This window comes from Streptopelia decaocto (genome assembly GCF_964273445.1).
Source record: "Streptopelia decaocto genome assembly, chromosome: Z".
In the NCBI taxonomy this organism is placed as follows: Eukaryota; Metazoa; Chordata; class Aves; order Columbiformes; family Columbidae; genus Streptopelia; species Streptopelia decaocto.
In genome coordinates, this window is record NC_138657.1 from 13,351,622 (window position 1) to 13,374,120 (window position 22,499).

The 22,499-nt window shown below is 40.2% G+C and overlaps 1 protein-coding gene across 3 annotated transcripts in view; it reads right to left on the bottom strand.

Moving 5' to 3' along the window:
- Window positions 1–22,499, bottom strand: part of MOB3B (MOB kinase activator 3B) — an 80,699-nt gene that overhangs the window by 50,000 nt on the left and 8,200 nt on the right. Inside the window, exons 2-4 of one of the 3 annotated variants that reach the window (XM_082075529.1) lie at window positions 12,369–12,469; window positions 2,591–2,641; window positions 1,253–1,861 (exon numbers count right to left, since the gene is read on the bottom strand). In XM_082075529.1, the coding sequence (XP_081931655.1) occupies window positions 1,253–1,670 (418 nt within the window). In that variant the 5' untranslated portion in view covers window positions 1,671–1,861; window positions 2,591–2,641; window positions 12,369–12,469. The remainder of the gene's footprint in view (window positions 1–1,252; window positions 1,862–2,590; window positions 2,642–12,368; window positions 12,470–22,499) is intronic. The other 2 variants (XM_082075530.1, XM_082075528.1) reach the window with 2 other exon arrangements.

Sequence of the window (22,499 nt, forward strand, 5' to 3'; positions counted from 1 at the left end):
TTATAAAAGGAAAATTGTGCTGCCCTTAACAGATCTCTCATCTGAGCTATCTGTTTAAATCACAGCAAAGCTTGTTAGCTATATATAATATTAGAAACAGTAATCTGGAGAGTAATTCACTTCCCAATTTGTCAGTTTTGGATGGAAAGTCAAGAGAGGGTGGGAGGGCAGAGTCCACTGCATTCCTGACTTCTACACTGCTTTGCAATGCCCATAGCTGTACACACTTTGAAGGGAGGATACCACTCTAATTAGGCTTTGCTTTCTTTCCATTCTGTGTCTGCCAGGCAAAATGCACAGCAAAGCAAATTTGATCAGCTTTCAACAAGCTAACAGTGCAAGGCTGACCAACCTTAATGATTAACCAGGGAGGCCTACCAGGAACAAATGGCTAGAAAGAACAGATTTTAGGCTAACAAACCCCACCATATCTAGCATCCACAGTTAACATTTCACATTATTCCTGCAAGATACCCTCTTCCTCTCTACCTGTTGATTAAAGGCTTGAATTTCACAGTCCCTAAAAATGAGTTTGGGAAGAGAACATGACACAGGAAACTGACAACTAATTTATTAACACTTAATAACTAACACTTAAAGAACTAACCCTACCCCACATCACTAAAGACACTTAGAGAGCTAACCCTTTAACCCACATCACTATTGCCTAGCCTTGCTTAACTCTGTGTAACTCACTCTACGAAAAACAGAACTTCACTGATGCCTTGCAAAAATAATCCTTGGGTGCATCCTTGGTGCATCCTTGGGTGAACCAGATTACAGAAACTTGGGCACAGGACAGGAGATACGCCAGTTTTAACCAACTCAGCAGTCTGAGACCTAACCAGCTCATCACACTGGACCAAAGGTGACCGTGTACAGAAAAAGAGGACCCGGGTTCATGATCACTGCGCAGCTGCAACCAGGAGGAGCCAGAGGTGGAGACTATGGAAGTGGTCTCCCGGAACTCATTGTAATATGAACCGCCTTCTTGGGGACAGGTTATGAATATGTATAGGCGTTCCTAAAACTTTCATGAATATGTAACACTTTACTGCATTTAACCAAACTCACAGCTACTGTAATTTTACACACGCATTAGGTGAAATGATTCCCCGTGTGTCCAGCGTCGTAAATAAATGCATACCTTCCTTATAACTTCAAGGGTTGTAAGGTCATTCCGCGCCACAAACATGCTTAGTACACAGAATGAAAGGCAGTTCATGCTTTAGGGCTTCTCCCTCACACTTACCTACACTCGTAGGAAATATATCCTCATTGTTGATCTGCACCTCTATCCAGTCCATGAGAAGATTCATATACTGGGGTGCTGGCAATGCCGTGGGCTTCTTGTACTTCATATCATCCTGCCACCGGTACTCATACCTGGGGCCTCCAGACATCACTGGGCAGGTCCTCTCTGTGCAGAACTCACAAATAGTTCCATAAATGAGGTTGATCCTGTTGAAGAAGTCAACAACATGGACAGCCACCCAGTCATTTTGGTCTTCTCCACTGGGCAACTGAACAGCTGCTTTCAAGTCCACGCCTGAGTTCAGAGAGGCCTGCGCTCGTTTGTGAAGTTCAAACCTCTGGGTTCCAGGTTCAAACTTGCGTTTTGGGCGGAAAGTCTTATCTTTATTAAAGACTTGCTTCAGTGCTATGGACATGTCTGCTAATCCTCTGCTCTGCAGCAGCTGGCAGAAAAACAGAGCTGAAATTTAATGCAGGTATCTGAAAATAGTTGCTCGCTATCACAGGTCCTCCAGGCCCTTCTTGTCTTCTCAGAGAAGCTCTTATCAACTTCAGGGAAGTCTACTAGCTCTTCCTCTCGAAAGCCTTTCCGAAAGGCTTCATGTCCCTATGGATATGGAAACAATATACATTAGTGGTAAACTCAAATCTGGGCCTATCAGTTTGTTACCATTTTACCATTATTTTCTAGTGATTATGAGCTGAAAAGCTAATATGTAACAAGCTAGCCTTAAAAACTGTCTAACTCTAACCTGATGAACATTTAAAAAAAAAATCCTAATTTTGTTAAAGAATAAAGGAATTAATTTCTCTGCCCATTTTAAATATCTACCCAAACAGAGGTTCTTATCAAAAATTTGGGAAATCAACAAATCTTTTATAATTTTCTCATCTTTAGATAATTTTTAAATCAACCTTTTCATTTTTTTTTGCATTTTTACAGTGAATGCATACCATGCATTATGTATATACAAATTTAGTAGACAAAATACTATGTGACAACTTAGAAGTCTTATCTAACTGCTCCTAAAGTGACCGATTGTGCCTTGAAGCATCCACCATAATTTTAGTGCTCTTCCCTGCAAGAAAAAAATATCTGAGCAAGATTTTTCCATATTTGTTCTCTATTTTTAATGAGCTCTTTGTTGTTTTCAAACGTCACAGAACCTAGTTAAAGTGAAAGCTACAGTATTGCACAAAAATAATTCCTGTTTCCCACAGAACTGTACAGATATTGTTATTTTTCTTGACCTATCTTCAGAAATTCAGTAGTGGTCTTAATTTTCTGTTGGATTATGCAGAAAGATTAGAAAGCAATGGTGAAGCTGCCACTTACTGTATAGCTCTATTAATCTTCTCTACAAGGGAATACTTGGCATTTTCATTCCTGCAAAGGAAGAGCATAGATTTTGTGTTGTTCCATCTAACCTACTCTGGCAACAAAGAATGGTTTTGACAATTTGATGGAAAAAAGATAAATTACTGCATTAGTTCCAATTTGTTCTTATATATATATGTGCAGAAGATCATTATCATAACTTAACGTAGGTGATTAGTAGATAGACAAGGGCTATGTCAATTAGACTTTTGGTTTAGTACTGAAGGTTTTATGATTTAAAGGTTTTATGATTTAAAGACAGGGAGTAAACATTTCATGCTGTGCATTATTTAAATTAAGTAACAGAATATGTTTTAAATTTGCACAGTGCTACAAAAATCCTACCTTATCAGTGCCTCTCTCATAATAGGATTACATATGCTCCACTGTTTCCCTTAGCACAAATAATGCCCCTGAAAATTTTACAAGGCTTTGTGTGGAAAGCATTAAATTCCTCTGAAGACAGTTGCCCAAAGGTTTGCTAAGGGGCAGAAAAGAAGAGAAAAAAGCTGGGGGTGGGTGGGGAGGGGGGTTTGGTTGGTTGGTTGTGGTTTTTTGTTTGTTTTTAACTGTTTGGTTTTGGTTTTGGTTTGTTTTTAAAGCACCACAAGTAACACATCTGTAAGCAAAGAAGAATCTGGTGCGCTAGACCCTGTAGGCACACAATAGAACATCAGTGCCAAAAAGAGATCCTCTCCCAAAGAGATGAAAGATTATCATCCAGCCAATTAGCAAGCAAGCAGCAGCTACACAAAACCAGCAGAGAAGTGCCTCTTTTTCCTTTTGCTAATGGCATGATGGAGAGATACTCCAACAATAATTTTATAAACAGTCATTCTTTCTGTGGCAGCAAAATACGAGAAGTTCAGGGCTGAACCCCAGGGAGATTATTGTCATATTGGACATGACCCTTTGAGTAATGTTCGAACACAGATATCCTGAATGTTCAACTCCAGAGATCCTGAAACCTGATAAAGGTCAGGGAAAGAAGACTTTAAACAAAACTAGTCTTGGAACTATTTAGTTAAGTGACATTGTCAGGAAATGAAGGCACTTGAAAGAGACAACTTTTGTTTGTTGTTTGTTACTAAGACCTATAACTTCCATCTCTGAAATGCTCTGAGGCAGTCAGCTTTTGATTTAAAAGCCTTTCAAAGAATAGCTGAGTACTGCTCAGACTGAGCTTGTGACTGACACACTTCGAGATGACATGGAGCCAATGTACCAGTTTGCAATAATATGGATGTTAGCTCCAGGGTTTCACAGTTCAGGTAACTACTTTTTTCCCCACTTTAATATACCTGGCGCTCTTATGTGGCTACTTTGACTCCCTCCCCCACCTGTAAATATTCACCAGAATATGCAAGGAGTTTTTATTTAAAACAACAAGCTGAGCAACAAATAAAACTCATCTTCAAAGGACACATTTTGAAGCACAGTACTCACTGCTGTTAAACCTCTTCCAAGAAAAACAGAAGACACCATATTTTATAGGCTATTTTCTAAGGAATATGCAAACATAATTAATCATATTGAATATGTACTCTTTCCTACTCCTCTCCATATACTCAGTAAGTCTGCATAAAACCAATTAATGCAGAGAAGAAGCAACCAAAACATTCAGCAAACAACCCATTATCTCAAATCTTCTGTGTACAAGGAGTCACATGTTGAAATTATCTGTGGAAATACACATACATTATGGTCAAATTCAAGGCAAGGACTAAGCCAAAAGATTACTATACAGCCAGATGAAAATAGTCTTTAATGCACCAAGGCAGAACAGAATTTTCTATACATTTCCTGTTTGGAGAGTCTTCTGTTCTGCATCTTGCAATAAAAGCTAGGGCTCTTACTCTTTCATCTTCCTACCACTCTACACAATACAGAACCACATACTGTCTTTGCAAAGCTGAGCTGTAGAGGTCAAACTCACTTTTTAACTTCTATTTGAGACTTAGCTCTGCTAAGAGCCAATTTTTTTTCTCTCTCAAAATGTGACCGAAGGCTGTGCAAAGCCAGGGGGTGGATAAACTTGCTTTCTCATGCATTTTCATGTGTAAGAATACAAAAATAGAATATATGACCTGAATGTCACAGAAATACTGCAATGAATCGGCTCTCTGAAATAGTTTTTTGCATCCTACTTGCTAATTAACCCTTGTCTTCACTCAAAAGCTAATGAATGAAGAAATAAACAAGAATTTTGAGACTCACTCCCTCACAGAAACAGACTCCTTTCCTGCAGGTTACGCAGCTACCCTTACGCCCCCTACTCAAGCAACCAGCTCAGTTGGGTTTTCCTAAACACTTAGCAACAGCATAACCATTGCTTCCCTGGAATAAAGAAGCTTTCATATTACTCACAAAAGAGCAGGCTCACCTGATTTTCAGCAGAGATTAAATATAGACACTTTAGCTTTAGATCCTTCAGAGGCTGAAGCTAATGGGGAAGCTCTAGCCAGAGTCTGTGGGTTCTAAAAGCGTATTTACAGCTCGGCAACAAAGTGGTGGTAGTTAATGGTAAGGTAGCCACTCCTCTGCTTTGGACTGAATCACTAAGGCATTGCAGGAACTCATTCATCATCAGACTTCCAATGTGTTGCTGCATTGTGTTTGAATCAACAGTCAGTGATGACAGGTTTGTCAATCCCATCTCAGATCACGTACTGTCAATTGCTTCAAAATCACATAGCATTAGCAAAACCACATCAGATATGACACGTCTTACAACGAGGCATAAAGAATGGCATTGTGGCTCATGGTGTTTGGTGTGAAAGTACAGAGAGCCCGTATTCTGGATGCCCTTCCGAACTAGATGCTTGATATTGTCTGTGCTGGTATGGACAGCTCAGGTAACTTCTTCCAGCACTTCAGCTTCTCTTCTTTCTTTCCTGAGCAATGGATTTCTGAAGACATGTCACAGTCACCAATAGCTTTTCCTGAGCAACTATTCCATGGCATGAATAATGAAGCTGGATTAATTCCCTTTGCTAGCAGAGCCATGACTGAGGATAGTAACTACAGATTTGGAGATGATCTCAGAACAGAGAATCAGGCCCTCATAAGCTTCATCCATGGTGTCAGCATAACAGTAATCAATGCTGTCCCCAGCCTTTTGCAGAAACACACACATATAAAGACAGCAACTCCGTCTAAATATCAGGTATACCAAGTCAGCATATGGAAACAGTAAACCAGTCCTACCCATGCAGATACCACTAAAAAAACAACCCACAACAAACCACACATCACGATTGCCATCATGTCTGAGTCACTGTTGAGTTAAAAAACGTACTACATAATTTTGTCATATACTTTTTATTAAATCACAGGTAATAAGAATGTTAAATGACCACTGTTACAAACACATACCTTTCATCACAGAACTCTAGTGAGCATTACGCAGCTTTTAGAGGGTGGCCGGGAAGATAGCTGGTATAATTCCCATTTTATTAGTTAAGAAAGTGAGGACACATGACTTCTCCAGCACCAAACACACAGTAAGCTGCCTATCAAGTAAGACACTGTCTGAAAATCAATTCCATATCAGCTGATTTTTACATTTTTCCTTCCAAAATATGTCTCCATTTTGAGTACTTTCACAGTCTGATGTAAAGCCAGCTAAAGCCTGTAGAAAAGCACATATTTGATCCAAATCCTGTTAAGGTCCATCATTTTGTAGACTTCTCATGTTTGGCTTCGTATTTCACTGTTCGTACAAGAGGCAGCAAATACATTCTATGGAGCCACATACACATACCATGCTCTTTTCTGATTGGACAAATGTACACCTTTTCTACTTCTAGGCTCTTGTTAGAGAGCCAGTATTATACTATACAATTAACATGTTCTGTTTAACACACTGAAGTATGAACAATTATTCAGTATGGAAAAGCCTATCCTGAAATCACCTTTCCTATTTACTAAGTAAAAATCAGCCAAGTGAGTAGGAACAATAATATTCAATGTATCTTATTTACATACTTCAATTTGTGCAGTGCAGCAAAGTTCTTCCTGAAATCACACAGAAAATAAATAATTACACAAAATTTGTGTTCACAGCAAAAATTCCTTGATATAAGACATTCTTCATGGACCAAAAAAATCCCTCCCCTTACTAACATGTAAGGTACACAGGGAGATTAAGGTTTGCCTTATGGTTGTGCCAGAGTTGAAAGGGAAAGGAAAAGGGATCAAAGCAACTTTAGGTTACTGAGAAAATGTCTCTTAAAAGCAGTTTACACAAACACAGGAACCAGGTTCTGAGGGTCAGTGTATCTTTTCTTACATTCCTTCCTATCTTCAACAATCTTGCAAGTTCCATAAAGACTAAGCTCCTAGAATTAAGGGTGTCTGGTTATTACTGTAAGACTTAAAAGAAGTATACACAGAAATATGTAAACAATGTCTCAATTTCCGAGGTGCTGGCTTGGATACCTTCTCCTTGGCTTCAACAGTGAAAGGTTTCAGGTAGAACCAATGTACTACTGCAGCCTTTGTCCATTGTTTCTATGTTATTTACGTGAAACCTATAGTATATCAATTAATACACAAAATAACTAAAGTAAATGGTAGCATCCAGTGAAAGGAAGCTTATTGATGCTTCACCACGAGAATTTGCTTTTGTTTATTGCAGTAGAAGTCCCAGGAACTTTAGGGAAAAAAAATGAGAATTTGGTCCTGCCCAAGAAAGGATTCTTGGGCTTTCTCCAAGTTCTTTCCTTTTCTCTAAAGCTACTAGGATCACCTTACACTAATGCGTATGTGATAACCACAATAACAACACTGCAGCCTCAAGGTACTCAGATGGAGAGAAGCCTTCCCATAGCCAGTGACATTTCCCACACACAGCAGAATCCATTCATTTGGCATACAGTAACTAGCCTTTGTTTTGTCTGAGAATGGGAAAAATAAGGAACAACTTATTTCATGAGACTAGTAAAAGCCACAAACATAAAATCACAGAAAACTGCATAAATAATATTTTCATAATCAGGGTATCAAGGTTCACTTAGGTAAATAGAAATTATCTTTGATTCTTTTCTTGTTTAGACTAATAACCACTACACCCCACTTCTAAGGTAAAACACTGGAAAGGGAAAGCAAAATACAATGGATAACTGTCTATAAAACTGTACTTTAAAAACGAATGTAGTTAAGTAACATGTGAAAACAATAACTAAATTATTATCAGATGCTTCTGCCTGAAAATCTCTAAGCTATGCTAATACTATAGCAACATTTGACAAAGGGAATAAAATGATGCTTTATGATTCTGCCAAAAATTTTCGTAGGGATAAAATTGAAAAATAATAAATGGCTAAAGAACAGGGTCGGTCCCTGTGACAGCTTTGAAGCATCCTGCCCATCCTTTGCAAAACAAAGGACTCATTAACGGTATATATTATGCCTTAAACAGCTGGTTTTTGCAACTTTGGACAGGAAAAGATAGGTGTCTGTGAAGGCAGACACTCTATGTCTTCTCTTTCAAGGTCTCTCCAAAACCAAGGCATACATTTTTGAGATAAAGACAATTAACGGTGTTGCTTTCTGAAGTCTATCAAGGCCTCAGTCCTCATTCCTGTTAACTGCGATTACCAAGATGGGTCATCTAGTGGACAATCAACTGCTAGGAGAAATCACAAACTACCAGATACCCCTGTCAGACAAAACAACTCACTTCAGGTCAGCACCGCAACCAACCCTCTAATTTTTTGACCACTGACTCATTTCTGGAACAGTCTTCCTAATTAGCATGAAGAGTGAGGAGAGGGAGGAGATGAGTCGCCCCTCTCCTGTCTTGCATGTAAATGGACTGCGTTATAAAACTTCCTCACTTGGGACACTTTTTAGTCTGTGCTTTGTGTGTGTGTTGTGCGGTATTAACGAAGTTTCACTGCACCCACCACCAAGACAGCTACAGAGAAGGTCACTGGAACAATGACCTTCAGTGTGGTGAGATCTTCCCTTTCTTCTGATATCTTAATCTATCTCCTTTTCCTCTCTCCTTATCTTTTTCTAACTTTATTCTGGATACATAAGAGTAATACCTTGTGAGTTCTGCTGTTGAAGTCTTCCTCCGTTTTATGATAATAGTTACAAACTTTTGCCAAGTCATAATCACTGTAATTCCACCGAGTGTTTTGAGTAATTCGTGATTTAATTGAACCTCTTGGGTGACTGTCGTCACTTTGTTTTACCGTACAAAGTATTCAGAGTTAACTCATCCCTAATGTCAACTGGTGGGACAGGACAGTCCTTCTATTGTGACCAAGTAGCAATGGATTGAGCAGGCATCAAGGGATAACGCACGTTTGCAGTCATTTATAGACAAATGCCATTAATCATATTATCTTCATGTTTCATATTTCAGAAGTGATGTTAGATAAAACTATTACATTTTAGTATCCCCGTGCTTTATTTACAGCCATTTAATTCCACTTCTTTCAACAAAGATCCCTTCTATACAGACTACAGTTTTAGGAAAACTGTTTGTACAAAACAATTAGAAGTTGACCTAAACAGCGGTCTTTTCTATGATTACATACATCAGCTCTTTGACAGCAGCAGAATCAGATATGACTGATTTTAAAAGCTGTTAATTAATTCAAATGAAGCATGCTTTTCAACATGGGGATTAATGTTTGTGTTTTAACAGAGGACTCGCCTCTCAAGCAGTATCATTCTACTGCCATTTACAAGTATTAATGTAGTTAAACCTCATCTGAAGTTCTGGAAAGGTACACTGATCGCTGTGAAGATTCTGAGCATAACTTGGCACATATTTATTCACTGCAAGTTTATATTGTAACAGCACCTGTAGCAGTCCAGTCAGGAACATGGCCCAATTGTAGCATACACTTTAAGATGAACTGAAGTAGGTTATCTCTCAGAACCACAGTAAAGAAATTGCAAAAAATACATGGTTCAGAGTACACTTAAGTTCAGCCTCTGTTCTCTGTCATCCAGGAATTTAAGGTCTTAACCCTTTACAGACTGATACCCATGCAGGGGTATGCATGGCTACATTTTTTTTCCTGAAAAGTCAGTCCTGCCCAACCTTTCATGTTCCTACCATCTTCCCTGTGATAGCTGGCCCAGCTGTTTATATATCCTCTTGCAGGGAGCTGTGTAAGACTAAGATGTAAACTGGAATAATTAAACAAACCAGTGATTTTTCATCCCAATCAATTTCTTTGATTTCTTGCTTGGCCACACAGCATAGAACAGCATAAAGAAAGGCCTGAGTGGAAGGCAGAGGAGGATACAGGTGGAACAGGAAACCCATGGGAGTGGTTTTTCAGCCATGGATGGTTTAGTGAATCAGTGCTTGCCATGATCATTACAGACTTCTTAAACCTTTAAAGCAGGTGGAGAACTCTCTTTAGCTCAGGCACCTACCGAGGCTCAAGTCTGACAGATCACAGTGAAGCATGCATTTATGACAGTACCTTTGAATGCTGTCTTTCTATTACACACCCAGGTTCTTCCAGTTGTCTCTCTGGTTCACAGGCTTTTAGTGGTCTGTGCTGTGGCTAGCACATGTGCAAGCACAGTCACCAAACCACATTCTCTGTAAGTACACAGCCTTTGCTTTCAGTTACCAAGCCTTTGTAATGTGCTATGTCCTTCCACCACTAATATAGTGACCCTTTTTAAGGGGTTTTGCCAACTGCTGTTATAATCATTGCTCTTGTAAGCAGTTACCATGCTGGTGGATTGGGAGGTTCAGCTTACTGCAGTAGGAATAGCAATAGAATGAGTTCCCTAACTCTGCTTCTGCCAAAATCTGAAAAAATGCTACTCAGGTTATGTGAGTGATAGGGAGCAGCAAAACACACACAAACACAAATCTGGTGTCAGACCTCCTATCAGGGCCTTTCTCTACTCCTTTGCGTACAGGCCAAGGAGAGAGCAGGTCTTTCTGTACAAGGCAATACAATGGCTTATCTGCTAGAAGCCAGCACTTTATCCCCTAGATCAGGGGTCTTAAACTCATTTTCACCGGGGGCTACATCAGGCTCGTGGTTGCCTTCAAAGGGCCGACTGTAATTTTAGGGTTGCAGGAGTAGTTATATTTATACAGTCCTAAAATTACAGTCGGCCCTTTGAAGGCAACCACGAGGCTGATGTGGCCCTCAGTGAAAATAAGTTTGGCACCCCTGTTCTAGAACTTCAAGAGCCCTATTCTCCAAACAGTAGCCAAACTCGGTTTTATTTTTTGTCTAAATCTTAGCTTTAAGAAACCATGTATGTGTTCTGCTTTAAGAAAAAAAATCTAAATCATATGTTCCATCTCAGTGACATTTCAATTCAAACCACTCATTTTCTTGTCCACGGAAAGTATGCAAAGAAACAGATAAAAAGGCAGAGTTATGTTACATACACTATGCTGGCAGAGACAAGTAACTAACACTCCATGGAGAAAAATAGGACTTCCTGCAAGTATACTGAAAACCAGATGTAAGAACATCAGCTCACATCTATTCAGACCCTTTAGCCTGAATGTGGCTTCTCCCACCAAAGCTCAAGTTAATGTGGCGTGGGTGAACATGGGAGAGAGAGGTTGGTGACACAGGGCCTCAGCAATTGCCCTAATTCTCAGGATTTCAGAGATATTTTACAAATCAAATATCTGCAAGGGGGCTATGGCATATTCAGCTGGTGCACTGCACCACTTCCAAGAAACAGTGGTAATTATCAACATGGGCATGGTGATTTTCAGTTACAAAACACTACCCTTAACTCTGTGTTGCTGAGAGACAACAGTTGCATAAAATCATGTGGGAGTCAGAAACTGAGGTCAAGCCTATGCAGCCCCTTGAACTGACTGACAATAACTGTAAACTGAGTATGATTGCTATGGGCATGAAACAGTTCATTAGCAGGACAGTGAAGGTAGCTTCATTATTAACAAAGGGGAGACATTTATTTGTCTTTATAAAGCAAAATGGATCAAGATAAGGCAAAATGCATAGTTCTTTAAAAATTGAGGAATATTTAAAAAACCCCAATAATTTAATTGCAAATATCTTTTAATTACTTAGAGCATAAATCTAAAACCTTGTCCAGAAATGGAGCTCCAGCAGGTGTAGGACCCAATCCATTGACTTTAAAACGCAGCTCTGCATGGTTATCAGAAAAGCTAAGTGTATGAAACAACAGAACAAATATTTGTTTCTGATGGTTTTGATCAAAGTGCTCAACATGTCAGGTAGTGAGAGTGGCAGCAATACATTTGATTATGGATATATGCAAACTCCTACCAAGGAGATATAAAGGCAAGGTATTTGTACGTGTGTCTTTTGAAGAATACAAAAGATTTCACAGATCTGAGAGAGATGATAATTTTGTAGGTCAAGGCTCTGGTGTACTGGTAGCCTGGAACTTGGCATGTCATACTGTGCTCCAGCAGCATGCAGGCACAAGGTATAGCCTCTACAGTTGGTCATAGGGTCATAAGTGTCTAGCTGTGTGATCTGTGTTTTCAAAATTCAGAGAAATAAATCATCCACTATGTTGATTCATATGTTGGTCTTAACTTGCAGGACTAAACTGACTTGATAGATGAAGAGATTTTTCTGCAGAGAACCATTCTGATCAACACCCTGCAATTTTATCATGCTCAGTCTTTTCATTTGGTCAAAATGACCTACTGTCACGCACAGGGAAGAAACCAGAGATTCTGCTAAATATATGAACCACCCCATAAACCAGGCTGGAAACAGAATACCTGGGGTGAGCTAATAATCCACACTGCAGAGCTCTGAATCAGTGATCCTGCAGGACTCACTTGGAGAAGAAAAACAATGTTTTCTTTGCCATCTGTGATACCTGAAATATAATGAAAGCAAGTAAATGACGTCAAAGAAGTTATATATCAAACATGTAACCTTGGAAAGAACACTGATGTCAGTAACTACCTCCTCTGAGAACAGTCAGCCTCCTCTCAAATTCATGAAACAACCATTGCTGTAACAAGGATTGTTCACCTAGGGAGAATACAGGACAGAAAAAAATGTGCTGTCCTTTAATGCAGTTTAGCAGACAGTAAGCAGCCAGGACCATATTGACTGGATAGCTGTGCACAGACTGTCATGCATGAGCCCTTGATGAACAATATGCTGTAGGGAACAACTGCGGAACTGCCGTCCTCCTCCTAAACACAGAAAAATAACTTCCCAGTTTACAATTCCACTTTAACTTTCTAGTGACCTAAAATCCTTTCAAAGCCTTTTCTACATACTGCTTAACCCAGACTGTGCTTCAGAAGGCATTTAACACAGAAAAAAACCCCTTCTATTCACAAACTGATCTGGAATGAGGGTTTGGGTGTTGTGTTTCTTTTTTTTTAATTAGTCCCTGCAGTAAACACTGTATAGGCTGAAGTACAGTATTCGATTGCTCTTTACAGTTTGTGGTCAGAACAACCTTCATCCAGCACTAGCTAAGTATCTGGCTTTTCAAACCAAGTTGCCCACAGTTGTCGCCAGTAAATACCCTATACTACAGAAAGAAGGGAACAAAAATCATTATTGATAGAACATGCAAAAATGACCAGCAGGAAGGGTTAAGATGGGTTCTTTCCCAACCATTAGAGCAAACCATTTACTCTGAAGAAAACTGAGTACTCCTTGTGGTCTGTGTGGCCATAGCCACCAGCGAACATGGAATGCAGAGCTGAAAATCTCTGGAAGGTGCCATTTGAAGGACTCTGCTGTGAACTAGAGCAGTTCACCACAGCCTGGCATTTCTCAGTTTAGCTCTAGTTGAAAGCCAGTTGCTGATTTTAATTAAAAATTGACTGTGTAACCACTACAGTTTGAAGGTGGGAGTTGTCAAGGTGGCTAAACTTCCTCCTAAATAACGAGTTTATGCAGCATGTTTCCCACACCATAATTTCAGTAACTCCCCAACAATTTCTGACCAGGAAGAAATGAAAACCTGATAGCTTTCAGTTGCTACTTGCACACCTGGGTGCAGCACATGCTGTGACTTTCTGTCTTAGACCCCGACCAGAGCAACACCATTACAAACATTTATTTGCTGGTATTTCCACCATACCTCATCCCATGGCCTCATATCTCCTAAAGCAAAGCCGGACAGAAGAACTTTAGGTGGAACTGCTAAAAGGCACCTAAATCCTGGCACTTTTTGCCAAGAGAGAGTAGATGCTGGGGAACACATGTTACAGGACAGGCTGTCTTATCAAAGACATCCAAACCAACAGGAGGCTGCAGTGGTTACAGCAGTGAACAAATTCCAGCACATCCAGTATATCACTGAACACATGCTTATAACCCATCCACTAGTAAGATTCATAGTCCCTCAAAATAACACTTCATAAAACTCACACATGTAACCCTTAAGACATCAGAAGCAGAGGTTGGTTCAGAATAATTATAGCAAGAAAACCCCAAACAAACACACACACAAAAACCTCCAAACAAACCCCAAAACAAAACAAAAAAACCCACGAACACCAAACCAAAAAACCACAGATCACTGAAGAGATAAAACTGGCTTTACGAGGAGGAAAGTCACCCAAATGTGCTGAGAAATCAATGGCGTGAACAGCCCTGTGCTACCTGCACTCAGACTGAGTCTTCTGACTCTCTTAACAGCTCACTCCAAGTTTCAGAACCTGAATATATGGCACTAATATTCTGCTGCTGGAAAACTGACTTAATAGTATTCCCAGGAGGGCTGCAGATACAATTTTTGCAGATAATTTGTAGAACCTTACATAAATCATAATTTGTACACTCAAGATAACTGTATTTAACTGAAGAAAAACAACACCAGACAATATCCCCTCAAAACATCACTTATTGCCTGGTCTTAGAAGGTGATTAACATCTGACATGTCTATCCTACCCCAGGCTTCCCCTCACTTTTGTGCAGTCTTCCAAACAGAAGCACTTGGATCAGCAACACACTCTCCTGTTCATTCACACTGTGGCCCAGGTGCTGTACCCCGCCGCACATCATAACTGAAACAAGAATATCTTTTACATCGTTGAATACCTCTCTGCCCAGGTTGTATAGCTCTTTCCTACTTCCTACCAGAAACACACATCCTTCCACAACACCCAGAAGATAATGGTGTTGAATTTTTTTTCACTATATATTTAGCACTTCTAGTACATGGCTTCATTTTATTAACATTTTAATGAATCCATTACAGTTTTACTGAATCTTCAACAATACTGAAAATGTCGATTATGTTCACAACAAATTTTAGCACCTGTAATTTTTTAAAACTGGCTTTAAGCCAAAACAGCCTTAGACCTACTGCCCTTTAGGATGCTTTCATCATTCTGGTTGCTACATAAATGAATGGTTAGGAAATTGCATTGCTACCTTGCTGTTCTTTATCCCATTTCAATCACATCTTTTGCCACCCACACATCCGTACATTATGGTTTTGATGCAGTCCCAAATTATTTGAGTAAACCTAGCTGTATCACACACAATATCTGCTATTAGAGAAGCAGATGCCACCACAATTTTTGAGCCAGCAATCACCACAGATCCGAAGAGTACTCCCAAATAATAATACATCTGCTCTCTGAAAAGCATGCCACCCAGCTGACTAACTGAGAAGACTGAATCTCTCTCCTAACATGCCAGGGACAGAAGTCCAAGTTCTCATTCATTTTTCTAAAGAAAACCTAAGATGGTAAGCCACACAACCAGGCTTCTAAGCAAACATTTTTTTGAGAAAGTCACTGTCTTGCAGACCACTACTCTGGTTGTGGCAAGACTTGAAACTTAAAACTATAGATATTCTTTATGAACTACCAATAATACTGAAGGTGTACAAAAGATACCATGATTACAGCAAATTGAATGGTAATTAATAGGCAGCTTCTCCCATCCTGCTTCACAGGCTGAAAACACAGATCTCAGCACTGCTGTAAGATCATAGAAAGATTCAGAAATGCTTTCCCTTTTTTCTCTACAAGAAGTTTCTATCCCTCCGAGTCCTCTCTCTGTTCCAAAATATCCTCTTCATGTTCCTTGTGCTTTTTGTCTTTCTCCCTTTCTTCATTCTTCCACTTAGTGTTTCTCACAAAAACATCCAGGAACTGCAACAGACTTTGGTTTAAGTGCCACCTAAATAGCAATTTATAATGCTCACAGCTGACACCAAAGCAAAGGCTGCTGGCTACATCCCATTTTGTCTCTATTGAGTTTCTAACCCTGGGTTCAACTATGAAAAACAATCAGGTAAATATACAAATACAGTGTAAACCACCTGTGTTTGCTGTTTTTTATATCATCATGGTCAGACAGGTTCAACTATTAAGCAATCGCATGTGTGTGGGAGTCTGTGCAATTAGAGAAGTATTCTCCTTGTGCACTTCCTGTTTTAAGAACAGGCCAACATACTGCAAGTTACACAGCCTGTAAGACCACAGCCCATCACTCAATTCTTCACCTGCCTGCTCTAAAATAAAACAAGATTAGCTCGCTCCATTTAAGTCAAGAGTCAGACTGATGTGGCACACCTACGAATTCAAGATAAAATCCACTATTCTGTGATTCACTCTTTAATGCACCTGCTTAAGCTGGCATGAAAAGTGTGGTATAAGTAATATGTAAATTTAGATAACATGATCACTATAAAATAAAATTATAAATACAAGAGAAAAGTAGAAGCTGGCACGGCTACTACTCCTGTTGTCAAACCAAGTTGATATCAATACTCTGTCCTCACCTCATTTCACATGTGTTCACAAAAAGTCCACTGCAACTACAGTTGATAACAAAGCTAAATTCCAAAGACATACTACCTACACATGTTATAACTTTTAACAGATTTTTAAGGGAAAATATATAACTATAACTCTATTACACTTCTCAATCAATTTCCTGGAAACAAGACACTACCCAGTCCAACTGTCTGTCTCACTTCCCACAGTAACTTTCCAAGCCATCATCCAGCTTCAATTATTTTTGAGAGAGTAATTCAAACTTCAAAATAAATACTGTTTACAAAATTAGTAGCTGGAGAGGGATGAAAACAAGCCTACTGACCTCACTAAGGAAAAACCTAATGGCTCAGCACATGTGGAGTTGAAAATTAGTTGCAGTATGTCCTCTGTCTAACCTTTTGAAAGCTTTGACAGAACACAAGTAGGATGAGTTGGAGAAACAAGTTAAAGGAGGTCAGAAACCAGGATTCATTACTTCATGAAATAAGATTTTTAAAATTATGAACACACCTGGACAGGCCTTTGAGCAAACTAATATAGTTGAAGACATCCGTGCTCACTGCAGAGGGGTTAGACTAGATGACCTTTAAAGGTGCCTTCCAACACAAACTATTCTATGATTCTATGATACAGTTAAATCTTCACCTCACCTTGTCTGGGCAATTTTGCATCACTACTCAGCAGTCTTCCTATAGTCATGCCTCATTGTTCAAGACACTTCTCACAAGCAAACTGCCATGCTGAAATAAAAAGGATTTGTCAGCAACACAAATAAGTTTTCATTACATCAGAACAGTAGTTGCCTTCCACCTGGTGTAAGTGATCAGAAATACTCTGTTATTTGTTATTATGAGGATGATACAGGATAGCCTACAGAATCACTGTATGCATATATTGTAAAGTGGAATAGTATTACTGCACATTTGTAGCCTCTAATACTCAGGCTAACATACAACATAGACTGATCTGTATCTGGTATCAGCTCTGTAAGAGAGAGGTCTGCAGCACACATACAGTGGTCAGAAATCTCAGGTTAAATTGGTACGATTCTTAGCTTTTTATTAGTTCAGTTTTAAATGGTTTTGTTCTGTTCTACATGCTGCAGGCAGTCTCAGGATCAAGTGCTAGAAATGAGGAGCTGAGACATCTTCCAATATAGCTAATGCTTCCCTCTCCTGCAAAATGGGACTTCTGAATGCCACAGTGATGATGCAAGATCACATGCCTACTTCAGGTTGCCTTCCACAGAGCACAGGCTCCTAAATTCAGACTACCAAGTTTCCAGCCTCTTAGTGTCACACCTCATTTTAAAAAGGTCCGAAGGCAAAGAGACACAATGCAAATTGTTGGCATCGCTCTAAAAGCTAAGAAAACAATTCTTTTTCTTCAGATGCCTTACCATGGAAAATCAGCAAGATCTGATCATCCAAGCCTAAACATATCACCTCAGCTGATCTGAAAGCTGCCAGCTGATGAAAGCAGGTCCTGCTCCTGTGCTAACAGGGATGACGAGAAGAACATGACTAAGGGCCAGCACCAGCTCTACTCCAATGAGCCAGTTCAAGGTAGAAAAGCAGGCAAAAAATTGTCCCTCTCCACCCTCTCCTCTCTGTCCCTCCCCTTCCCCCTGAGAAAGGGAAGGGGATTGGCTTTTCAGTCACATTAGTTTCCTAAGCTGAAACAGTCCTAACACCAAACAGGAGAGAAAGATAACCAAGTTTTTGGGTGGGAGCTAAATATTAATATTTGATCAATGTGGCTGTGTGTGGTAAAACTGCACCCTAAGCTTGACATAATCTGTGCCTTATTAGAGGCTTCCTCCCAAGAGTAATTTGAGTGACAAAGATCTCCATTTCCTCTGTGGTTAGGGGTAAACAAGTTGGCTGGGTGGAGCTTTCCCTATCATGTTTATTGGAATCTGCAATTCAGGCCTAAGGGTTTTTCACACCTGAAAGAAGACATATGGTGATGTTTGCACTCTTCCCAAAAGGAAAGAAGTGCTGCTTATCAGGAAAACCAAGCTAGTATCTCTCTTGGAATAGAGTTTAGCATTTTTGTTTCTTACTTTACCATAAAAACACCCAGTCTTAACAGGACCAGCACTGACTAGTGCAAGTGAGAAAACATTAGAAATAATTTTAAAATCTAATATAGAGAGATTGACAGTGCAGCCAGATGGAAACTTCCTCGGAAAGCCAAACAGCTTTTGTAGGGTATTCCACCACAACTTTTCCAGTAGGCTATGAATTCTATGTTTTCCCCTTGGCAGATACTTCAGTAAAGAGAAATCTTTTCTTCTTATCCCTGCAAGTGTTCATTCACTTGTACAGCTCTCAACAACATGAATGAGGTGAGATGGGTACTTTGTAAGCACTTAGATGAGACTGTGGATTTCTTATTAGCATTGCTGGTTGCTGGCTGAGAGAAAACAACCATAATTTATCAGGCTGAGCAGAATTCAGGAGCCCAACAGAGGTGAGGCTGCCACAGCTCCACACAGTAGTGAGGTTGAGCATGCATTCCCAGTATGCACACACACACAAACATGTACAAGACATATATACACATAGACATGACCAGACCAACACAAGGGAGAAACACAGAGCAGCCACATGAATACCAACACCTTCTTCCTGTTTCTCTCTTGTTCTGAGCGGGATGGAGGTCTGCTAGTGGGGATATTTACATATACACATATGTACAAAGTGAACCCCTCCAGCAGCTGGGCTCAGACACATCATCTGCCCTCTAGCTGTCTCTGGATGCTGACACCTGGAAATATGGGCCACCAAGTCTTCAGCCCCACTCCACTTGCTGGTACAGACCCTCTCACACACGTGCGAGCACATACATACAGAGTTCCACAGCAGATGACTGGGACTCCCATGATCCCCTCAACAGCCCCTCCTGTGGTGGCACCCGAGAGACAGACACGCACATGGCTCTCAGACCACACAATCCACTCTCTGGATAGCCTAGCTTGATACTCTCCAGAACTCAACAGGCTCTATCGCACACTCTCACTGCAGGCACTGACATCACAGACATACCAATTTCTGACACCCAGTCCAGCTTCTAGGACCTGAAGTCCACTGATTGTAGACTCTCCAGTTGCTGGCACCAATGACGTGTGGGCCCTGTGACGTGTGGTCTGACTCTGGGTGCTGGCAGTTAGATCCCATACACACACCCCCCTATAGAATACAGACCTGCACCCAGGAAAATACTTAGAAATGGAGTTCATCAAGAGAGGACATACTGTTGTTCAGGTGCACAGCACAACCAGAGAAGTGTATTAACCAGCTTCTGTTTACACATGACCAATCCTTCTTATCCCTCTATTTTGCCACATTTGTTCCTTTCCCAAACACCCATATCTATCCCTTTCCTGAAACCTTCGGTTTCTTCTCTAAACATCTCGTAACAGGTCCTGTGCAATCCTGAAATGCTGTTCCTCTGCATCTCATAATATGTGCCTACCTCTGGGCAGCAACCCACAGGAAGTCTGTAAGTTGCTCCAGCACTGACTCACTTTGATGCGTTTCTCCCCCAGGCCACCAGGGTGAGGCTCCCCCAGGACAATACCCAAAGGGGCCCTTCCTCCAAGTCCTTAATTTGGGTTCCTGTCTGCCACTGTGCCCCTGTGATCCCCTGGGTTTGTGCAGATAGGCATTTGTTGGGCTGATGCCTCATGTGATGGGGTTAGGAGCAGCTGGGAAAGTCGTATTCAGGCTCCCCCACCTGCTAATGTCTCTGTGCTACACTGTGGGGTGCAGGCAAGTTTGTGTCATATAAAAAACTAACAGAGTTTATCACTGTTACTTTTTAAACAAGCAAACAGGGCAATATTGAGTGAAACAAAACCAATCCAGAAATTAAAGTGACCTCTCTCTCAGAAACTATGGTCATCCAGATTCAAAACTCATTTCCATTTATCGAGCCTCAGCCTTTCTTTCTTCTCTTTTCAGCATTTCTCACAATGCTTCCAGTAGACAACTTTGACATAGAGCCTGGGTAAAGCTGTATAACACTACCACGGCAAGTACCAACCAGGTGTATCTACACTTAAAACACAGGGAAACTAAGACACTTTGAACCCAGGCATCACCTAGGTGAATTCAGATCTGGGATATCAGTTCCATTCAGTTGACTCCTAGTCCTTTTGATCGGCATTAACCACCCCTGAATTTTTTCAGCTCCCACCTGAGGCACAAAATCTTCATGTCCTCAGCAGCTTTGGCACAAAATGCGATCCATGGCCCAAGAAAAGCTCTTTAGCCTTCACTGAAGCATGACAGCCTATGTGAGTACAACAACAAATTTTGATGCTTACATTTGTTACAGGCACAGAAATTTTGTAATGGAGTAATTTTAAAAATTATTCTTAAAAAATAAACAAACAAACCTACCAAACACAAACCCCAAACCAACAAAAAAAAAAAACCCAGCAACAAAAAACAAACACATTTTACCTCACTAGCAACAAAATGGCTCTTCTGAGTCCCTTGACCAAACAACAGCGAGGTGTTCAAGAGAAAAACAAAATGTAATGCCAAGCTTAGAAAAACCTGAAGCACTGAAACAACAGCATAGATTCATACCTTCTGATTTGCTTACTCAAGCTATTCTTCTCATTCCCACAGGGAAAGTATTTCCATGTTTGCAGTAACAGCCAGCAATGTTTTAAGAAAGGGCCAGTGTGAGGAGATTGGTAGCAGGGTGGATGGGTTGCAGTAGAAGGTAGAATGTGTATGTATTTTTTTCCTTTCTGTGTTTTCAGGGAAGGAGAATTTAAATTTGGAAGAGGGTAATCTTCATGTGGTTAAAGTCCCCACAAAGTAGGGGAGTTACACACAGCATTGTGTAGACAACTCAGCTTCCCTGGGAACAAATGGTTCTTATTTGTCCCTAGACAAGCAGCACAAAGTCAACAGGTCTCTTGATCCCTAATCATGGCCAAAAGGTTCTTCCGCAATTAATATATGCTCTCCATCACCTACAATCACCTCATGTAAAAGTGGCTGTGAATGGGTCTTCCCTTGTTGCCTTTGATAAAATAAAATTTCTTCAGTTTCTCCAATAACAGCTAAAAGACTCTTAATTATTAATTAATCTCCCCTTGAATCCATATTTTAGTATTTTTTCACAACACCCAAACAGCTCATAGATTATCCGTGAAATCACAATGGAAGGAAAACAAGCGATGACTGGGGATGTGACTCTGCTCTCCAATGTGTAAAAAGAATAAAATGTTTAACAGTGAATCAGAGCCAGCTTTGCCATGCAACACTAAGCTGTTTTTAATGTTGCTTTAGTAGATGAAAGGACTGGTCCTCACCCGATGTAAATTGATGGTGTTCAATTTAACGCAACAGAGCCCTGCGCATGTAGACCAAATTGAAAGTTTGTCCCGAGATTTTGACTGCAAAGAGTGAGCCAAATTAAAGGTGAGATGAATTAGCATTTAATTCTGAACTAAACTATCAAAACTGTGGCCAGACATTAAAACTGTGTTCCCAATGGTAAAGCTTTTGGATCAGACTCAGATCTCTCTGGCATAACTGTACAGAGACTAATCTTAATGTGATTAGTCTAGCTGTAACCCAGACATGAATCTCAAGTGATTTATTTTCATATGATGCCTTGAATTAACCCATTTCAGCTCAGTATACATAACTAATTGCTCACAAACACTTCCAGCCATGCATTAAGACCTGATTCAGTCCGCTACTTAATTTTATTCTGCTCAGTCATGTCTATTAAAGCCAGAATTTTTTGACTCAGTTAAAAAAGAAATGCTCTACGGCCTTTTTTAACACTAACTTTATATTAACGTAAAAAAAGTCAGAGAAAGATATTCTATTTGCTGATGCTTTAGGCAGTGTTTAATGATTAGTAAATGCATTCTGTGTCCTGGCATCTGTTGTGACAGATATGATTTCAAGAGAACTCGTAACTGTCCATCTAGTAGAGGGATGTCAAACTCATTTTCACCAGGGGCCACATCAGCCTCGAATGTAATTTTAGGACTGGATAAATGTAACTACTCCTACACTCGGCCCTTTGAAAGCAACTGTGAGGCTGATGTGGCCCCCAGTAAAAACGAGCTTGACACCCCTGCTCTAGTATGAGCTTCAGTAACC